The sequence below is a fragment of the Dendrobates tinctorius genome, unplaced genomic scaffold (genome assembly GCF_039654945.1).
Source record: "Dendrobates tinctorius isolate UK_male_01 unplaced genomic scaffold, ASM3965494v1 ptg000060l, whole genome shotgun sequence".
In the NCBI taxonomy this organism is placed as follows: Eukaryota; Metazoa; Chordata; class Amphibia; order Anura; family Dendrobatidae; genus Dendrobates; species Dendrobates tinctorius.
Genome location: NW_027361728.1, coordinates 15,806,365 through 15,827,808, shown reverse-complemented (window position 1 = coordinate 15,827,808; position 21,444 = coordinate 15,806,365). Strand labels below are relative to the sequence as shown.

The window sequence follows — 21,444 nt, the reverse complement described above, 5'->3', positions numbered from 1 at the left end:
AGCAGATAATTTACCATCCACGCTTACATGCTGTTGTGGAAGAGACTTGCCGGGCCTGCCGCCTATGCGAGTTAGCCAAACCGCCAACACAGCGAGCCCCGGTGCAGACAATAGTGACCTCAGCGCCCCTCGAGCTTTTGACGGTGGACTACTTGACCATTGGTCCCTTCCAGGGATATGAACACTGTCTCGTCATGGCAGACCATTTCACTAAGTTCGCCGCAATTTGTAGAAACTTTATACAAGTGTACGGCTGCCATCAACGTATACATTCCGACCAAGGAGCATGCTTTTTGGGAAAAGTCATGGAGGAACTACACCGTCTTTACAAATCCCGAACCACGCCATACCACCCGCTGGGAAACGGGGCCTGCGAACGATTTAATTGTACACTAATTCAAATGTTGCATACTTTGGAGAGTGATATGAAGGCCCGCTCGCCCGAATATGTCTCTGAACTAGTATGGGTCTACAAAAACCGGGTGCACCGGATTACCAGCTATACTCCTTACTCCCTACTATTCGGACTAGACGGCAAAGGGATCACGGAGATAGAGTTGGACCCAGAGGAGCCCCAGCCCTGGACCGGAGTATCGTCCTGAGTACGAAATCATCGACACCGGCTGCAAACTCTCCACCGAATTGTTCATACCAAGCTCCAAGACTTAGAACACCCAGGAAAGAACCTACCTCCACTGCCCAACCTCAAAATCGGAGACCGAGTACTCGTACTAGACTAACGCCCCCAGAACATTAGAGCCACGCTGGGAAGGAAGCCCCTACTGAGTTCTACACCGCATAAACCCTGAAGGGCCTGTATACGAAATACAACCCGAGAAAGACAGAACACTGCCTACTCCCATTGTGCACCGTAATATGTTACATCCATGTACTTCCACCGACCCGGTACAACCTGAGCCTACCCCCCAGGTCTCTGAACCGTTGCCAGTGGCCTGGGACCCGCACGATGAAGAAGACTTTTCCCCGAAATCCATGGGCTTTCCACTCAATGACTATTCAACTGTTCCAATTAACCTGCCCGAACCAGCTAGCCCACCACCGTCCACCACCCCGGAAGACTCCACCCTAGTCGACCACTCCGAGTGGTCAACAGCTGGCAAACCCCCTGTACGATACGAACAGGACCAGTTCATATGGCAACAAAAGCTGACATCTCCACAGACCAACCCCAACATACTAAAGCCCTCGCCCGAGGACTGGCGAGCATACAAGGTGGGGGAGTGTGGGGAGGAGGGCCCCCGCAGAGTGTCCGGGCCATAACCAAGGGGACTGCCATCTAGGTTCCTAAGAGAACTGTACCCGGGGAGCGAAAGAGGGAGGTGGACGGCTGAGAGTGACAGAACAGCAAGGGCAGGGGCGAGTATAAAAGGGACAGGAAACGTGCAGGGGAGTCAGTTGGCAGCACGGCAGAGACAGAGCAGGAGACTGTGTGAGTTTGAGAAAGCCGGAGCAATGGACACTGAAGGGAGAGGAAGCCAGCAGCTTAGGGCACATTTACAGTGGCCTGTCATTAGGAGATGCCGGGATTACCGACCAGAGACTACCGCCTCACTCCAGTCCGGAGTCGTGGCCTACCCACGGACATCTGCGGCCGTTGCCACTGTACTCCAGCCTGTCACGCGCTGTCCGCTGCCTCTCACGGTGACCACTGCTCGACTTCAGCCCGCAGTTGCGGCCTACTGCAGCCTCCCGTGGACGCTGCCACCCAGGTGCAGCCCGCAGCTGCGGCCTGTTCATCACCGCCCACAGCTGCCATTCCCCCTCTGCCGTCGGCAGTTGTGGCCTGCTCCTCGCTAGCAGAGAGACTTAGTGCATAGCCCCAGGCCGTGCACATGGCCTGTAAACCGCCATCCCTGGAAACTGCGACACAACCCTGTTTGGGGGGACTGGAGTCTCCTTAAAACCCGTGACGAAGCGTGACCCCGCTGTTCTTCATAGGGGGTCGCCACCTCAAAGGACCCCTTCAGGGCCTGTTGTGCCCCTACTCCCCTGGGTGCCGGAGCACCCGAACACAACGCCAGATCCTCAACAACTGGGCCCAGCAACTACAACACCAAAGTATCTTCTTCAGAGACGCCGAGGGACGACAGAATGGATAAGTGGCAATATAGACACTAAGGACCCGTAGTCGGCCATACCGCGGCCTTATAGTAGCCGGCCTCTGCCGGGGTAGTCGTACTCCCTTTAATAGTGTTTGGTTGTTTTGAGTCCCTGCGTGGACATTTATTGTTATTTTTTCTGGTTGCTTAGTAAAGCCCTAGTGGCATTCATTTATAAAAGTTATTTTCAAAAGTATACTCAGTCTCACGACTCGTCACTGCATCCTGTGTACCTGCTTTGCCACAGGGTTGCTATAACAGCCGAGGGTCTGTTGAAGACCTCACGGAGCCTATGCCTATGGCTGGAGTCACACTAAAGAGAAATACGTACGAGTGCTATGCGATAAAAAAATCGCATAACCCTCGGACCAATGTTAATCTATGGGGCAGCTCCCATCATCCGTTTTTTTCTCGCCCGTATTATACGTGTCGGTAAATCGCAGCATACTGCGATTTCCACTGTATTACGCCCGAGACTCGCCAATGCAAGTCTATAGGTGCGAGAAAAAAATGGATTACACAATAATCATGTGTGTGACTTGCGAGAAATACGCACCGGTATCCTTTAGGTTAAAATGGAATAGATGGAATACATGTATACACATAGTATATATATATAAAAAAGGAAACAGCACAGTACTTAGCTTCGGGTGCACGGCCCCTGGCAGAAAATCCTATTTTCAGCCACAATTATATGGAGTGCTGCCTTTTTTTGGAATGAATATATATATAGATATGTATATGTCATTGACACATGCATATATATATATATATATATATATTTATTTATTTATTTATATTTCATAGAGATATAGATTGTAGGATAGGTGATAATTCAATTGTCGGCATCTGTAAAATCATAACAGAACCCGACAGGATATGAGACATGATTTGCAAACATTAAACCATTGCATATCCATTAGATTTATATACGTATGTCCCTCAGTAATAATGTTAGTAGTGTGTGTGTGTGTGTGTGTGTGTGTGTGTAAAATTTTGGAGCTGTAGGTATTAAAGGATTAATTCACGGAAAAAACTGACGTGAGCTCCAGCGCAATTTTCTCCACCAGAGAGGGAAAGCCAGTGACTGAGGGCAGATATTAATAGCCTAGAAAGGGACCATGGTTATTGGGTCCCCCCCGGCTAAAAAAAAATCTGCCCCCAGGCATCCCAGAAAAGACACATCTGTAAGATGTGCCTATTTCGGCACTTAGCCTCTCTCATCCCACTGCCGTGTAGTGGTGGCATTTGGGGTAATAAGGGGTTAATGTAACGTTGCTATTGTAAGGTGACATAAAGCCTGGTTAATAATGGAGAGGTGTCAATAAGACAACTATCCATTATTAATCCACTAGTGTGAAAGGGTAAAAAAAACACACACACACATTACTGACATGAATATTTGATCCCATGGATCCATTATATGTCCATTTTGCAAGCCGGCGAGAAAATCTCAACATACGGATGCCAAACGGATGCCATACAGATGTCACATGGATGCTTACATGTGAGAAAATCGCATCCTCGCATTGCACACGGATGACATAAGGATCACTGTTCAGGGAACACTTTTGAGATCCTTGTCCGTGTAAAATGGACCGTATTTTTTTACGTTGTGTGTGACTGCAGCGTTTGGCTGATTTTCAAAGCAGACCATGATTTTTTACAATATGCAGCAATATTGTGGTATTTATTTGTATAGTACAAGCAATCAGATGATTGCAGGTTCAATTCCCCCAAGGGGACTAATAAGTACAGTGAAAAGTTTAAAAAGTTTTAAAAAGTATGAAAATAAATAAATAAAACATAAAAGTTTGAATCACCTCCCTTTTCCCTCATTAAAATTAAAGATAATAAAAAAATGCAAATATGTGTAATCATCGAGTCCATAAAAGCCACCGGAGCCCAGATGCGGAGAAGGACCCTTGCAGGACTGGTTATAATGAGGGCAATGTGACCTGTCACTCTGAATCTGAATTGGGTGGGGGGGGGGACAGTATGCAGATATTTAAAATGAATTGTAAGGGGGAGGACACATCAGAGGGATTAAGGAATTTTGCACGTGTTCAGGAATTGCAGCAGAAAACTCTTCTGAAAATCCTGATGTATTTCCAGGAAAAAACGCTGCATAAAATTTTTTTGATTTGCATTTTTTGGAATATTTTCCCCATTTATTGTTAAGGGTGAAAACCTACAAGAATTCACCTGCTGAAGATTTGAGTCTGCTGCAAATCTGCAACGAAAGAATAGGCAACATGTGCATGATGTTACGGGCTTGCGGAACGCACCAAATAATAAAGATGGAATAAGGTGCGATCGCAGCCTGGGGTCCACTGTGCAGAGATGATAAACTGCTGCTCGGTAATGGAGAACTAAGTGAACACCGGCGGGATATTCATATAAAAAAAATCCAGACTCATTTTGCGTAATATGTAGCGGCGAACTCTTCACCTCTTAACTACACATACTGTAACTCCATATCCAATTGCATCAAAAACCACGTTGTCCCGGTGCGGCAGCTCTTCCTGTGTTGAGCGGTCATGTGGTACCGCTCATTAAGGTAATGAATATGCACGCGTCTCCACTCCCATAGGCGTGAAGCGCATATTCATTACCTTAATGAGCAGTACCACATGACCGCTGAGCACAGGAAGAGCTGCCGCGCCGGGACAACGGAGATGCAGGGACATGCAGTGATGACGCGAGGAGGGTGAGGAGGATGGGGGGGAGCGGAGCGGAGCCATGCATACAAGGATGGGATGGGGGAGCCCAGACATGCATTCAAGATGGGTCGGGAGACCGGGGAAGCCATGCATACAGCGAGGGGACCGGGGGGAGCCATGTATACAACAGGGGGAGCCACACAGAGCAGGACGGGATGAGGGGGAGCCACACATAGCAGGACAGGGATGAGGAGACAATGCATACCCGGCTTATACTCGAGTCAATAAGCTTACCAAGTTTTCTGTCGCAAAATTAGGAGCCTTGGCTTATACTCGAGTATATATGGTAATAGTATTTGTTGGACAACAGATATTATAGTTAATGGGGGACACGGTGCTGGCTTATCATTTTATATTTTGCATGGAGTGTGGCTAATAGCATACGACTAGGTCCCCCCTGCAAGATTTCAGACAGAGGCTTGAAAGGAATTAATATATTATTTGTCGAAGAGCAAAGCACCACCTGTGGAGGGCTTACAGAAAGACCTGGAATCAGGAGGTACAGTGGTTTCAAAGAAAACTTTAAATGATGCACTCAACTTCCATGGCCTGTATGCACACTCACAACGCAAGACTCCATTGCTGAACAAAAAGTATGTTTAAAGTTCGCTCAACAACATTTAGACAAGCCTGCAAAATACTGGGAGAATACTGTCTGCCAAATGAGACCAAAATTAAATTGAACTCCTTGGATGCCATAATACACACCATGTTTGGAGGCCAAAAGGCACTGCATATCACCCCCCAAAAAGATACCATACCAACAGTGAATTTTAGAAATTGGAACATCATGGTGTGGAGCTGTTTTTCTGCATACGTCACTGTAAAACTTCATATACAGTAGTTGAAGGAAGGATGAATGGATAAATGTACTGGGACATCTACCAGGATGATGAAGATAAAACAAGGGAAGACATTTCTGCAAGACAATGATCCCAAACAAACCAACAGATAAAGCAGCAGTCTGTAGCACTATAGCATGCAAACATGAAATATGAAATTGATCCCAAACACACAGCCAAATAAATTCTCAATTGGTTTCAGAGAAAGAGAATAAAGCTGCTAGAATGTCCCAGCCAATCACTTGACCTGAATCCAATAGAAAATTTATGTAAGAAACTAAAGCTCAGAGTTCATAGAAGGAGCCCACAGAACCTTCATGATTTGAAGAGTGTTTGTGTGTGAAAAATGGGACAAAATCACATCTGAGCAATGCATGCAACTAGTCTCTCCATACAGGAGGCGTCTTGAAGCTGTCATCACCAGCGAAGGCTTTTGTACAAACTATTAAATACATTTTAGAAAACATCTTCAATACTTTTTCCCTGTGTCATTTCTCTTTATTGCACATAACTTCATTTGTGGTTCGCCAAAAAAAAAAATCAGATACCATAAAGAGCACATTGCAATTGTGTAACATAAGAAACTGTAAATGGTCTTGTAAGTGATCAATAGCTGCTGCTGTAAAAAAACGAATTGCACACAGACAGTACATGGATGACAAGTGAGAAAAAAAATTGTCTAATTTTTCTGGATGAAGCACTGAATGATTTTTTTATACATTTGTGTGAACCTACCCTCCTTCGTTATAGTTGGTGGGACCAACGAAAAAGTTTTGAAAATATAATACTGACTACTATATTTGCATTCTTTTGTTTCACAGTTGTAAACACCTAGGAAACCTCTGGAAAATGATCTCAGTTGCCCTGTCGATGGAGTGTGAAATGGGGTTTGGAGGGGTGCAAAAAGGGTTTTCTTGGAAAGCCTTTTCACATACACCAGACTAATGTATTTGTAGGCATATTAGACATATATATTTGGATAATTTCCCAGCATAAATACCAATTGCTGACTGTGATGATGGTGTGAACCTAGACTTATTTGTACTGGGCAATGTTTTTTTTTACCAATTATACAGAAATACTTTACCACTTTTCTTGAGGCTTTCTGAACCTCCTGAAATTTATAAAGGTTTGCGTGGTTACTCTTTGAATTATATTCCTCAATGAATTGTTGTAGCAAATTCAACAGCTCAGTATCATTTTTCTCCACTTGCTCAGGACAGGTAAGACAAAATCCTAAAAAGAAAAAAATAATGGATAGTAAAACAATTAATTCATTGTTCAGCATGCTCATAAATATATTGCCAGATTCACCAAATCATTAAACACCAGAATTTTGGAAAAGTAACAAAGTTTTGGCACAAATTGAAGCGGCACTAAAAATTAGCAACTTTTAGTGTTCTCACTCCATTTTCACATATCTCTGACAAAGTGGGCAGAGCTGAGGAGGGATGAGGATTCTCTTACATTCTCCCTCATTCCTCACTATGTGTCCACACTCATCCCCCCATTCACCATACTGTGTCTGCACCCATCCCCCTCATACTGTTTCCTCATACATACCCCATCTCTCCCTTGCTACTAATTCTGTGTCCTCAAATTTCTCCCTCTCCCCAAACTGTTTTGTCACATCCCCTGTTACACTAAATTTTCCCCACCCCGTTTCACTAAATTTTACCAACCCCATTTCACTAAATCTTCCCAGTCTCTCCCATTTCAGTATATCTTCCCCACCCTTCCATTTCACTAAATCTTCCCCACCCCTTGTTTCTCTAAATCTTCAGTGTCTTCAGCTCCACTGGTGAACTTACCACCAATCTTGTGTGCGTGACCGCAAATAACATCAGCAGCCTGATCACATGACCTGATCACTGTGCTAACGTCACACTTACTCGGATTCAATTCTACTAACGTCTCAGAGTACGGGTCGACTCCCAGTCTTTGAGACAAAATGCCAATGTGGCACCCTGTGTCTAACTGGGAGGGGGAGGAGTCGAGTTGTTGTTCTGTGAAGAAGACGGTGTGACAAGATGGAGATTATTCAGGGAGCAGTGACATGCGCTCTCCCCAGAAACAAGGCTGAGGAGAATCAGGGCTTCAGCCCCTAGGACATCTATGCTTTTAGAGCTGGATGGCAAGCTGAGAAACTGTGAGGTTCATACAACCAACAGCAGAGTGTCTTCTCCCAGGAAGACTACAGCAACCGAGGATCAGAAGAAACTTGTGCTTCACACAGGATCCAAGCTGCAAGTTGCCGGGGGGAGAAACACAGTGAGTAAGTGGCTATACTGGAAGTTTCAGACTCCAGGAGCCTTGGTCCCTGAAGGGATTAGTACAGCAGGAAGTTTACACTGAGTTTTAGCAGAGAGAAGGATAAGTCCCATCGTGCAGAGCAGACTGTAAACCTGGTGAGGGTTGTAATTCCTCCTCTGAACTGCATCTGAACTTCAGTAAATGATAAAGTGACTTTCCTTGTCTCCTGCCTTATTACTCTGAACCATCCACTTCCATCACAATCTCTGGGGGTCAGTCAGCCCTAGTTGGAGGGGGTTAAATATCTGCACTGCAATCACCATCTAGCCCCCAGGGATCATCTGCAGTGCCGGCTATCCTACAGTCGAACACTCCAACTGGCGTCACATACTCTTTTTTCAAATTTCTATTATTTTTACTTTATTTTTCAACCCCCATTTCACTGCCCCTGGAGCACAGGCACCAGGAACGACAGCCACCTCCGTGACCTCCTGAATCTAATGCTGCCCGGCGACCTGAGTACCCCGCTCCGGGCGAGACACCGCAGCCAGGGAAACGCCTCAAATCGCTGCATTAGGTGACCCGATAGTGCCCTTTTTGTCGGCTGCGCCTGGGTCACATGCCCCTCCTGCCCATCCCTAGATATGATTATACTGGTGTGAAGATTGCTGGTCTTGATGAATCAGGGCCAAAGTCTCTTAGTTATAACAAGGTTTTGCTGAACATTAGGGGAAAATTAATAGCTAATCTGAAATATGACAGGCACTAAAATTCACAAAAAAAAAAAAACTTGAAATAAAAAATATTACCTAATTATTACTACATTAAAAGATGCCAACATAGTAAATGTTGCACACCTTACTTTATTGAACATGCTGCTATTTTCTGATGTCACCTCATGTACAAAAATAATTTATACTAAAAAACTAAGCACACCTTTAAAGGAAATCTGACAGCAAAATCAACGCCCGGCCAAAGTGCCAGCCAGGAAATTTAGTGCACGTGTAGATCACCGCTGTACTCTCTTCTTTACACTAAGGCCTCTTTCACACATCAGGTTTTCGCCGTCAGGCGCGATCCGGCGCTTTTGACAAAAACCGGATCCGGCGAAATGCAATGCCGGATCCGGTTTCCCCACCATTGACTTGCATTAGAGCCGGATCGAGCCGGATGGCCATGCGTTTCATCCGGTTTTCGCCGGATCCGGCAATGTGTCGCGATCCGGCGTCTGGAAAAAACGGCTACTGTAACGTTTTTTGTCTCCGGCGAAAAAGCTGGACACGCCGGATCCGGCGTGTCCGGCTTTTTCACACAATGAAAGCCTATGAGCGCCGCAATGCGCCTGATCCGCCGACAGCCGGATCCGGTGGCCGGATCCGTTTTTTTGGTCTGAGCATGCTCAGTAGCTCTGCCCACAAGACACATATATAAAAGCAAGACAGTGGGACCCTCAGCCACACCCAACATGCCACCCAAGACAAGAACCAGGTGCAGGAGAAGGCAGGCGACATCTGCAGCAGCACCATCAGCACCACCACCACCACCCCAAATGGAGCAGCATGCTGAACAACGGGAGGGGAGTCCAGCAGCAGATGAGAGACGGTAATTATCAAATCCCCCATTCCTCCAAACTAGGGCCATGGAATATCAAGATATTCATTTCCCCTTTGTTTCTCTTTATTCAACAGCCACCCAAGAGATGCAGCAGCAGCAGCAGCAATGGCAGCACTGGCAGCAGCAACACCACCCACAGCCATGGAGTCTGGCCAGCAGGAAGACAGCACATCTTCTTCTGGGAGCCCTCCCTCGCATCGTCAGCGTTTGACGGTAAGTTTTTATTTCCAAAATCCATCATCTCTGTAATATATGTCTATTCATTGCCTTTTATTTCAAAACAGGAATCACAAGATGAAGAGGAGCTCCCAGAAGAAGAAGGAAGGGGTGGACAGACACTTGGAGTGGGCTCACAATTGGTAAGATTTTTGCATCAAACACAGAAACACAACATCACACTACACACAACACATAGAAAACAATGTTCTGCAGACCACACACAGCAAACAAATGCCTACATCCAAAGACATAACATTTTTTGTTTTCTTCTCTAGTCTTCCCAATCTGGTGCTCGGCCAAGAGGTCCTCGCAGTGCCTCCCAGGGTCGTCGGCGACAGCAACGCGGCGGTCACCAGCGTGTAAGTATAAATATTTTTGCTTCGTTTTTTTGCACTTTTTATTTCATTTCTTTTGTGGAGGCTAATTATGTTATTTTTGTCTTTTTCTTTAACAGCCTTCACAGCGTGCTCCCGACTCTGACGGTGAGGATGGAGGAATCGATGTGGACCACCTCATCGATCTCGTCAGAGAAAGGGAGCCGCTCTGGAATATGGCTGACCGCCGCCATGCTGACCTTATTGTTACCCGACGACTCTGGGAGGAAATCTGTTCGCTCCTTGTGGACCGCTGGGAGGACCACGATGCTCGGGCCCAGATTAAAGAGAGTAAGTATATACAGTACCGGTTGCTTGATTTAAACCAGTGTTTCCCGAACTCCAGTCCTCGTGGTCCCCACGGATCATGTGTTCAGGATTTCTATTTACTTTGGAAATCCTGAAAACATGACCCCTGTGGACCATGAGGACTGGAGTTTGGGAAACACTGATGTTGTATACTAACCACTTTGTCCTTTCTCGTTTCAGGGGACAGAATTGTGAAGCGGTGGCGGTCTGTGAGGGATCGTTTCAAGAAGGAGTTCAATAAAGAGATGCGGGCCCCGAGTGGATCTGGAGGACGCAGGAGCAAGTACAAGTACGCACGAGCCCTGTCGTTCCTCCGGGATACAATGGTCACCAGAAGGTAAATATTACACACCACATGTGACAAAAAAATGTTTAGATATAACTTTTTTTTTTCAGCCAGGGCCATACCATGTCACTATTTTAATTGTTTTTTTTTCTCTTTATTCCACAGCACGGTGAGCAGCACTCGGGAGCCTGCACGGTTGGACCCTTCTGAGGCGATCCCTGAGGAGACCGGCACCGAGGGACACTTCGACCGCCCCGGTACATCTGCACCTTCCCAGCCTTCCCACACATTCGACCCATCTGTCCCATCCACCAGCACAGGAGCATCGTGGCCGCCTACATTACATGAAGCTGCTGGTGAGGAGATCGCTTTCCCTTTACCCCACCCTTCTGCCCCTGCCACCTCTAGTACACCTGCGGGTACTGGGCGGCAGCGGCAGAGGGGTCAGGAAAAGACTTATGCGCCAGAGTTCTTGCATCTGAATGCATCTTTTCAGAACTGTCTAAAAGTCTTGTCAGAGCAAATCTCCGCAGGCTTTCAGCAGATCAACTCCAGCATTCTGGAGGTGAAGACACTTCTGCAAACCATGCATTCAGAAGCAAGATCTTCGCCAAACCACACCTTTTTCAGGTCTGTTGTGGAGCGCATGGAAACGCTCTCTCCTACCCAGCAGATGCATGTAATGCATTCATGCCACGGTGCTCTCCAGCAAGTTACCTCCCAACCTCCTCCTCCCACCACAGTAGTTCCTCCACCTGCACCCCCTCCAGCTACTTTCCATCCTCCCCCTCCTATTACATACCATCCACCTCCCCGGCACCAGCCACCTCCCCAGTACCAGCAACCTCCCCAGTACCAGCAACCTCCCCAGTACCAGCAACCTCCCCAGTACCAGACATCTCCCCACTTCCAGCAACCTGCCCCGTACCAAACTCCTTCCCCGTACCAAACTCCTTCCCCATACAACTTGCCATCAACATCATCTGCTCCTACAGTCCCTGCCCAACCCTCCACTCCACCGCCCACCACCTCTTCTGCCTCCCACATGTCCACCCATTCTGTAGCTTTTTCCACACCTTCACCTCTAACTGTTCCATCCCCACCACGATCCCAGTCCTCTCTCCACACTCCCAGTGTCGAAGTGTCCCGCAGCCCCTCCAGCAGTATTTCCACCCCACACTACACCGAGTTGTAATGTTTTTTTTTAATAAAAATGCCCATTTGTTTGTTTTCAAACATTTATTCAAAAAGTTTTTTTAACTAACTTTAAAAACATTTTACAAAAAAAAAAAAAAATTTCAAATAAAAGTTAAATTACTTTTACAATGGTTGTCTCTCATTTCTTTCTGCGGCGAAATATGTTTACAAAAAAAGGTTAAATAATTTCAAAGGTCAAAAGGTATTCAAAACCTGGTATATAACTGTGGGTAAATTTTACCTTTTTGCCACAGTTGTGTTCCTGGTTGTGTTGGAAGCAAAGTATTTCACCTAAAAAGTTGTGTTTATTGTTGGTGATTTCCTAACAATGTACACAACTTTTGTTAAAAGGTGAAATACTTTGCATAAAACACAACCAGGTACACACCTGTGGCCTAAAGGTAAAAATAGTAAGACCATGACAAGATAGCCAACTTTGGTTGGCAAAGGTATATACTGTTGGTACACAAGTTTGGTTAAGGGCACAAATCTTTCACACTCTGTCATCCTGCCAGTGTACTCTGCCTTGAGGTGACATAAAGTATAGTGCAAAATTGTCCCTCATTACTGAAACCGTCACAGAACTTCTAGTGGTAATGTCATGGTAATTTTGCAAGGTGGTTTCTTCAGAGGTGTCCTCAATGGAAATGGGTTCCTTGCAGATAACAAAATTGTGGAGTACCACGCAAGCTTTGATCACCTCGTCCACAGTTTCTGTCTTGAGGTTGATCGCAGTCAATAGGACCCGCCATTTGGCTGTCAGAATACCAAAGGTACATTCAACCATTCTTCTTGCTCTTGTGAGGCGGTAATTTAAAATGCGTTTTGTTCTTGACAATCCTCTGCTAGAGTACGGTTTCAAAAGGTGTTCTGACAGCTGGAAGGCTTCATCCCCTACACAGACAAATGGCATAGGTGGACCAGATGTTTGCGGCAGCGGTCTAGGGGGTGGGAACTGGAAGGTGTTTCCATACAGTTTACGCCCCATGGCAGACAGTTTGAAAACTTGAGAGTCATTGGAGCGGCCATAGGCCCCAATATCAACAGCAATAAATTTGTATTCCGCGTCAGCGATGGCCATGAGGACAATGGAAAAATTTTCTTGTAATTGAAATATTCCGATCCCGATCCGGCTGGCTTTAAAATGCGGATATGTTTCCCGTCCACAGCGCCCAAGCAGTTGGGAAACTGACATATCTGTTGAAACTTTTCTGAAATTTCAATCCACCTCTCTGTTGTGGGCTCTGGTAAAAACTCTTCAGCTAAGGAGTCCCACAGTGCACGGCATGTGTACTTCACTATTCCAGATATGGTGGAAATCCCGAGTCTGTACTGGAAATGCAGTGACGAAAGGGATTCTCCAGTTGCAAGAAATCTGTGGGGAATTAAAAAACAATCAATTAGTTTAAAATCACAGCATTACATACCAAAACTCAGCTATAACACTTGGAGATACAAACTACCTCCAACAAGATTGCAGTGAAAGTGTGCTCTGATGCGAGCACATCCAATAAATGTGGCTTTACCTTAAAGTCACCATCAGACGCTCTGCGGGTGAAACGGAGAAGCGGCAATAGGTGTCCGCTTTTCATATGAGGTGTGCAATGCGCTACACCAAGTAATCAAAATTCTCCATTTTCATCCTAACATATCCAAAAAATTTCTCCGGGTTTCGTCTAAGGTCCATGCAGAGTGTAGAATAGACCCCACGCGTCATTCTCTTGGCTGTGATGGGGTGGATCCACAAACGTCGTCTACGATGCCTGATGCGCTGCTGTCTCGCTCTCTCCTTCTCCAGAACAATCACCCTCAAACGATTCGCCTCCGCTGTAAAATCCGCCAAATTCTTCAAAATATTTCCAATGACAACAACCATCTTCGCCAGTCACTTGCTCTTCTCTCCAACCTGCACTTTCTCCTCTCCAACCTGTCAAAGAAGGGCTGTAGGAACACGCTATATATAGTTTTTCAGTAGCCAATCCCGTTCAGAAGGCCACAAGGGTCAATTTTAAAAACCGGATCCGGCGTAATCCGTCGAAAAACGGAACAAAAACCGGATGAACCGGATGAGACGGATCCGGTTTTGTCTGTGAAGAACAAGATGGATCCGGCAGAAAAACGGATCCGTCACATCCGGTTTTACGAAATATTTGCCGGATCCGGCGCTCTGGCACGACGCCGGATCGCGCCTGACGCCGAAAACCTGATGTGTGAAAGTAGCCTAAGATGCCCATCTAAGGGTACTTGCTTCACTATTTTAGTGTGCATGAGCTGCCCAGCCACTCTATATATCCAAGGGTGCCAAGGGTCATGATTGCCTGTTTTCTGGTTGTACATCGTTGCCCAGTCAATGCCCAGGAACGGGCTTGTGAAACAAAGGTCTTGCTGGACTTGCCTTTGAAAGCGCTACATGTGCATATAAATAATTTAGGGGGGTTAAAGTCTGGTGACAAATTCCCTTTAAGTGCTCTTAGCATGACAAAGCACTTAATGCCTATTTGAATGTTGCAAAAAGGATGGATTTCTCTGGCTTCAGGCAACGAATAGTGGATATAAAGGTAACAATATGTTTACTGCCCCAGCTATTTCTCCCATATTGATGGTTTTGCTTCACATCACTAATCTTACTATTGCATTATTCCTGTGTCCGGTTTGGTATAAATATGTGACTCTTCAGATTTTGTGTTATACTATGTCTGATGAAGAGACCTGAGTAGTTTCTAATGCTGTTATTTATTACCATCTTTTCAGTTAGCCATTAAACGGTATCAACCACTGGGAATTCTCAACATTTAATATTTTTCTATCTACTACAAAGATACATTTTTCTTGTGAAAAAGTGGAAAAAGATGGGATATAAGATTTGGTCCGTCCATTTCGGTACACTGGAGGCTACTGCACAGGAGACTTTTGAGGGGATTTGGGTAACTTTAGGCTGGAGACCTCATCATGACTATAACAAAGAAATGCAATTTAAGTTTAATGGTGAACGACATTGGGAGATGGGATGGATGATTCTCCTTCAGGATTTCAATGTGCAAAACAAGCGCTCCTAATGTATTTTATTATCCTGATATTATATTTCAGCAATTGTAGGCAGCCATATGGGGGTAATAGTCCTCTGTCCTCTGCCTAATCTTACCTGTGCTTGACTGGCAAGTCAAATATATATCCTTGATTTCTTCATTTGGTGTCACAAACATATTGGTGAGACAGTGGCCATTTTGCTGTAAATAGAATGACAAAATAAGGAAAACTGAAATTATGCACCCTAAGGCTAAGTGCCCACGTTTCAGAAATGCTGCGGAAATGTCCGCAGCATTTCCGCAACTCCCTGCCGCGGGTAAAGCGCATGCGGAATTTGCATGCGTTTTCCCGCAAAACACAAGCGTTTTTAGCTTGCTGCCTATGCAGCAGCAATAGTAAAAGATAGAATGTTAAAAATAATTAAAAAAATAGGGATATACTTACCTTCTGTCGGCCCCCGGAATCCTCCCGCCTCTCAGCCACGCTGCCAGCATCTTCCGTTCCCAGGGATGCATTACGCGAATGACCTCAGGGGTCATTGTCGCAAGGCATCCCTGGGAATGGAAGATGCTGGCAGCGTGGCTGAGAGGCGGGAGGACTCCGGGGGCCGACAGAGGGTAAGTACAGTATATCCCTATTTTTTATTTTATTGCTATTTTTTACAGGAATATGGTACCCAGGGCATGGAGGTGAGTCTCCTCTCCTCCAGACCCTGGGTACCATCCGCACATAAAGCGCTCACTTTACGCATGGTGGGGATAGCCACATGTGTATAGTTAGCGTTTCAATGCAATCCTATGGAGGCGGAATCGCCGCGATTCCGCAGAAATGATGGACATGCTGCGGATTTTACTGCTATGTGATTCCGCAGCGGTAAAATCCTCAGCATTGACACAGCAACTGCGGAATCCCATAGGATTGCATGGGGATGCGTTTTTTAAGCGTTTCCGTGGCTGCAAAAAAGCGGCAGAAATGCTTAAAAAAACGCAACGTGTGCACATAGATTAAAGATGACCATAGATTGTGGGAGATAATGAAATGAATGATGAAGGCTACGTTCCCACGATGAGCTTTTGGCGCATTTTTGACATTGTGTATAGTTGCTGCATCATAAATGCAGTGTCGGAATTATAGAAGTCTCCTGCCCATGGTGCTTTTTTTTTTACTCACCGTCAACTGATCTACGGTGCGGATTTCAAATCTGCAACATGTCAATTTGTCTTGGAGGTACGCTGAGTTTTCTGTGCGGATTTTCCCTCTAGAGTTGCATTAGATGCGGAAAATCCGCAGATAACTGCGTTTTTAGTGCGTTTCAGAAATGCATGCAATCTGCACCTAAGTATATCAATAACGCTTTGTCAAAGCCAAATACCAGGAAGTATCAAGAACAAATCAGCTTTATTTTAAAAAATGTGATAAAATGCATGATAAAAAAACGCACACTCATTTAAATAATTGGTGCAGAAATTCAACAGCATCAAAAACTCACCAAACGCTCAACATGGAGGCATAGCCTTAAAGTGGATCTGTCTCTTAACTCAAATTTTTCTTTTTAAATTGGTTTCTACTGAAACTGTCATTGTTAATTTTTTTTATTTTTGTGCCTCTCTATGCCTGAGATATGTCCCTTTCTTTCCTGTATATAAATGTGCTCTTGTTAGTCACCTGGGCATGTTACTCATTAAGCCACCTATAGAGAAGAGTTAAGAAGCCCACCCACTTAGCTAAAGAGACTAGATTTACATAGAGGGAGGAGGGGGCTATATCTCAGGAACGTAGAGATCCAAGGGCAAAACAAACAACGCCACATTGAGGAGAATATTGGCATTTACATGAGGAAAAAGCATATATTTATTTTCAATGACATGTACAGCCAACAATCTAATGTGCTGACATCCTCGGTATATGATAAGTGCTGCCATAAGAAAACTACAATAGCATGAGCGGTAACATCATGTATTCGCATTCACATCATCCTCCCGCGCTTATTAATAATCATAAATTGGGACTGGAGTTCATTACTTCTGATATCGCCTTATACTAGAGCAATGATTGTATTTTACCTTACTAAGCGAAAACCAGGAGAGGAACAATCAGAGGAAAAGTATAATAGAAACCCATCACCACTTCTGTATTATCACCCACTCCTGGTTTTGGCTTACAAATACTGATGTAAGAAAACCCACTAAATACCGAATGTGTGCATGTGGTCGAAAACAGAGATGGGTAGACGTCAACACATTTAGAACAGTTCAATTAACCACTTACCCCATTTATGTCTATGGAACATTCTTCTGGAATCCATTTAGGAAATAAACTTTTAGAGCAATTAGTTTGCCTGATTGCATACTCCAGTTTGTAGTTCCATCCACTTACAACCTAATCACATAAAATATTGTACGTAAAAATAGTACAAAAAAAGTATATTAAAAATTACTGTCATTTGGATATCAGAATATTACAGTGAGTTCTGTATCTAAATGGAGGGATGAGCATTGAAATGATAGGTTCTGCTCCTCAATCAACATATTGTAGTTGGGCACTCAGCAATTAGTAAGTTATTACATATCCTATAGCTAGATGACAATGTTCATATGTAGGAGTGCTTTAAAGGGAATTTGTCACCAGGTTTTTGGTACCCTATCTGAAAGCAGCATGATGTAGGGGCAGAGACCATAAATTCAGGGATGTGCCACTTACTGGCCAGCTTGCTGCAATTTTGATTAAAAACTATTTAATCTTCTGCAGCTCTAGCAGTTCTCTGAACACTGAGCCCTGCATTACACCCCGCCCACACCACTGATTGACAGCTTTATGTGAATTCTGTGCATAAGCAGAAAACTGCCAATCAGTGATGGGGGTGTGGCTTGACTATCAGATAGCAGGCTAAGTAGTTATCTAGTGATAATCTCCTGCTGATAAAATACTGATTTTATGAAAACTCCACAAAGCAGCCAGGTAGGAGATACATTGATGGAATCAGGGTCTCTGCCTCTACATCATGATGCGTTCAGATTAGGTAGCAAAAGCCTGATGAAAGATTTACTTTAAAGTAATGCTCTATGTATAAATCGATGATACACAAGTGTAGATTTTATCCTTTTAACTTTACAGTGATGTGTAAAAGTCTTCAATGCAATGAGCAAAACCTTTTCATTAGGCCTGGATCACACATGCGGGTAACTCAGACGAATCTCGAACGTCAATACACGGTATTTGCAAACACATTACTCATTTCTGAAGATGGGAATAAGGGTTCATTCAGACGTCAGTAATTTTTCATCAGTGTTTGTATGCTAAAACCAGGTGTGGAATCTATAGAGAATATAAGACTGGGGTCACACTTGCGAGAAACTCGCATGAGTCTCGCATCAATATCAGTCACTGCCGCCGGCACTCGGGACCGGAGTGTGTGGCTACATGTATTTCTATGCAGCTGAGCGCTCCGGTCCGAGTGCCGGCGGCAGTGCCGGGAATTGAGACATGAGACTTGTGTGAGTTTCTCGCGAGTGTGACCCCGGGCTAATTGAAAGACTGACACCTGTTCTGTGTTTTGGAGACACTCCTGGCTTTGGCATACAAATACTGATGAAAAATCACTAACATCTGAATGAACCCTAACCCTTTACTACACTTGAAATAATTCTCTTACATCATAATGATTGCAATAATGGGAGTAATGTAGATATTAGGTGTAGGAATAATTCTGCACTGATGATGTTGGAAGTATTATGTAAATTTGTTTCAATCAATAGGGTAGTGCGGGGCATCATATTCTGTGTGGGGTATTATGCTGTGTGTGAGGGATCGTGCTGTGTGTGGGAGATCATGTTATGTGTGAGGTATCATGCTGTATGTGGGGGATTGTGCCGTGAGTGGGGTATCATGCTGTGTGTGGGAGATCATGATATGTGTGAGGTATCATGCTGTATGTGGGGGATTGTGCCGTGAGTGGGGTATCATGCTGTGTGTGAGAGATCATGTTATGTGTGAGGTATCATGTTGTATGTGGGGGATTGTGCCGTGAGTGGGGTATCATGCAGTGGGTGGGAGATCATGATATGTGTGAGGTATCATGTTGTATGTGGGGGATTGTGCCGTGAGTGGGGTATCATGCAGTGGGTGGGAGATCATGATATGTGTGAGGTATCATGTTGTATGTGGGGGATTGTGCCGTGAGTGGGGTATCATGCAGTGGGTGGGAGATCATGATATGTGTGAGGTATCATGTTGTATGTGGGGGATTGTGCCGTGAGTGGGGTATCATGCAGTGGGTGGGAGATCATGCTATGTGTGAGGTATCATGCTGTATGTGGGGGATCGTTCTGTGTGTGGGAGATCATGATATGTGTGAGGTATCATGCTGTATGTGGGGGATTGTGCCGTGAGTGGGGTATCATGCTGCTGTGTGTGGGAGATCATGTTATGTGTGAGGTATCATGCTGTATGTGGGGGATTGTGCCGCGAGTGGGGCATCATGCAGTGTGTGGGAGATCATGATATGTGTGAGGTATCATGCTGTATGTGGGGGATCGTTCTGTGTGTGGGAGATCATGATATGTGTGAGGTATCATGTTGTATGTGGGGGATTGTGCCGTGAGTGGGGTATCATGCTGTGTGTGGGAGATCATGTTATGTGTGAGGTATCATGCTGTATGTGGGGGATTGTGCCGCGAGTGGGGTATCATGCAGTGTGTGGGAGATCAAGATATGTGTGAGGTATCATGCTGTATGTGGGGGATCGTGCAGTGTGTGGGAGATCATGATATGTGTGAGGTATCATGCTGTATGTGGGGGATTGTGTCGTGAGTGGGGCATCATATTCTGTGTGGGGTATTATGCTGTGTGTGAGGGATCATGCTGTGTGTGTGAGATCATGTTATGTGTGAGGTATCATGCTGTATGTGGGGGATTGTGCCGTGAGTGGGGTATCATGCTGTGTGTGGGAGATCATGTTATGTGTGAGGTATCATGCTGTATGTGGGGGATTGTGCCGCGAGTGGGGTATCATGCAGTGTGTGGGAGATCAAGATATGTGTGAGGTATCATGCTGTATGTGAGGGATCGTGCTGTGTGTGGGAGATCATGTTATGTGTGAGGTATCATGCTGTATGTGGGGGATTGTGCCGTGAGTGGGGTATCATGCTGTGTGTGGGAGATCATGTTGTGTGTGGGAGATTATGCTGTGTGTGAGGGATCGTGCCATGTGTGGGGGATTAATCTATATGAGAAGGGATCATGCTGTGTGGGATGGATCATTCTTTCTGTGGAAGATCATGCTGTGTGTAGGGGTATCGAACTCAGGGGACATTATGTTGGGGGGACTCAAAGGCCATTATTATTTTGTGTCGTGGGTATCAGGGAACACTATTACTGTATGTGTTGGGGAGTCAGGAGTCATTATTAAATGTTAAGAGGGCAATTAAGAAGCATTATTACATTATATGGGCAGCATGGTGGCTCAGTGGTAAGCACTGCAGCCACCAAGGGCAACATCTGCAAGGAGTTTGTATGTTCTCCCTGTGTTTGCATGGGTTTCCTCTCACATTTCAAAGACATACTGATAGGGATTCTAGATCGTGAGCCCCAATGGGGACAGTGCCAATAATGTTTGTAAAGCGCTGTGGAATTAATGGTGCTATATAAATGAGTAAAATAAATAAATAATTATAGGGGCACTCAGTGTATTGTAACTATCAAAGGGGTATACTGGAGGCATTATTACTTTATTATAAACTTTGCAGACGAGTCATGTCTGGAAGAAGTTCTCATTCTGAGCCAGATGGCAAGATGGGAACAGTTAACAATTCCATTAGAAAGAATGTCACCCCTAACTTAATATTTAATATACGGTAATTTATTAATATGTTCTGCAGGACTGATATTTCCCACTGTATGGTGGTAATATCAGTTGTGATCTTTGGAAAAGTTGTTCAGTAGCAGCATGGTTATTTGCTGAGGTTCCACTTTACCCCATTATGATTAGGTTGAGCCACCGTAATTATAAACATAGATACTTTGATATGTGTTTCACTTCTCCTGAACTGATCCCCTAACTACGCCTCTGGTTCTTGTAAATACAATGCCTAGTGGAAAAGTTTTTTCTGACCTGTTGCTCCGCCTTTGTCAGATTTTCAAGACCAAAGTGGAATTGGTGGTTCACCTCTCTGTTCACTTTTTCAATTGCCGACTGCATGATTGGTAACAGTATCTCACTGTTGGTGTCTATGACACGATAGCTTCCCAGCCGGTGGTATTGGACAGCCTGCACAATCGGCTCCACAACTAGAAATATTGAAAATATATAAAATAATTATAAGATCTAGGCGTCGGCGCTACCCCTTCTCTTCTACACATCAATGTTCTTGACATTACCCTATAATTAACAGCGTTAAAGAGTTATGTACACGTTAGTGTTTTGTGGCGACCCCCTACTAAATGCCATGCAATGTCCTATATGACATTTATCGCCAATGTAAC

The 21,444-nt window shown here is 44.9% G+C and overlaps 1 protein-coding gene across 2 annotated transcripts in view; it reads right to left on the bottom strand.

Moving 5' to 3' along the window:
- The window catches only part of LOC141092521 (T-kininogen 1-like), a 97,256-nt gene that overhangs the window by 42,259 nt on the left and 33,553 nt on the right, over window positions 1–21,444 (bottom strand). For both annotated transcript variants that reach the window (XM_073578742.1, XM_073578741.1), the window contains exons 5-8: window positions 21,074–21,249; window positions 17,233–17,343; window positions 15,080–15,164; window positions 6,773–6,921 (exon numbers count right to left, since the gene is read on the bottom strand). In XM_073578742.1, the coding sequence (XP_073434843.1) occupies window positions 6,773–6,921; window positions 15,080–15,164; window positions 17,233–17,343; window positions 21,074–21,249 (521 nt within the window). The remainder of the gene's footprint in view (window positions 1–6,772; window positions 6,922–15,079; window positions 15,165–17,232; window positions 17,344–21,073; window positions 21,250–21,444) is intronic.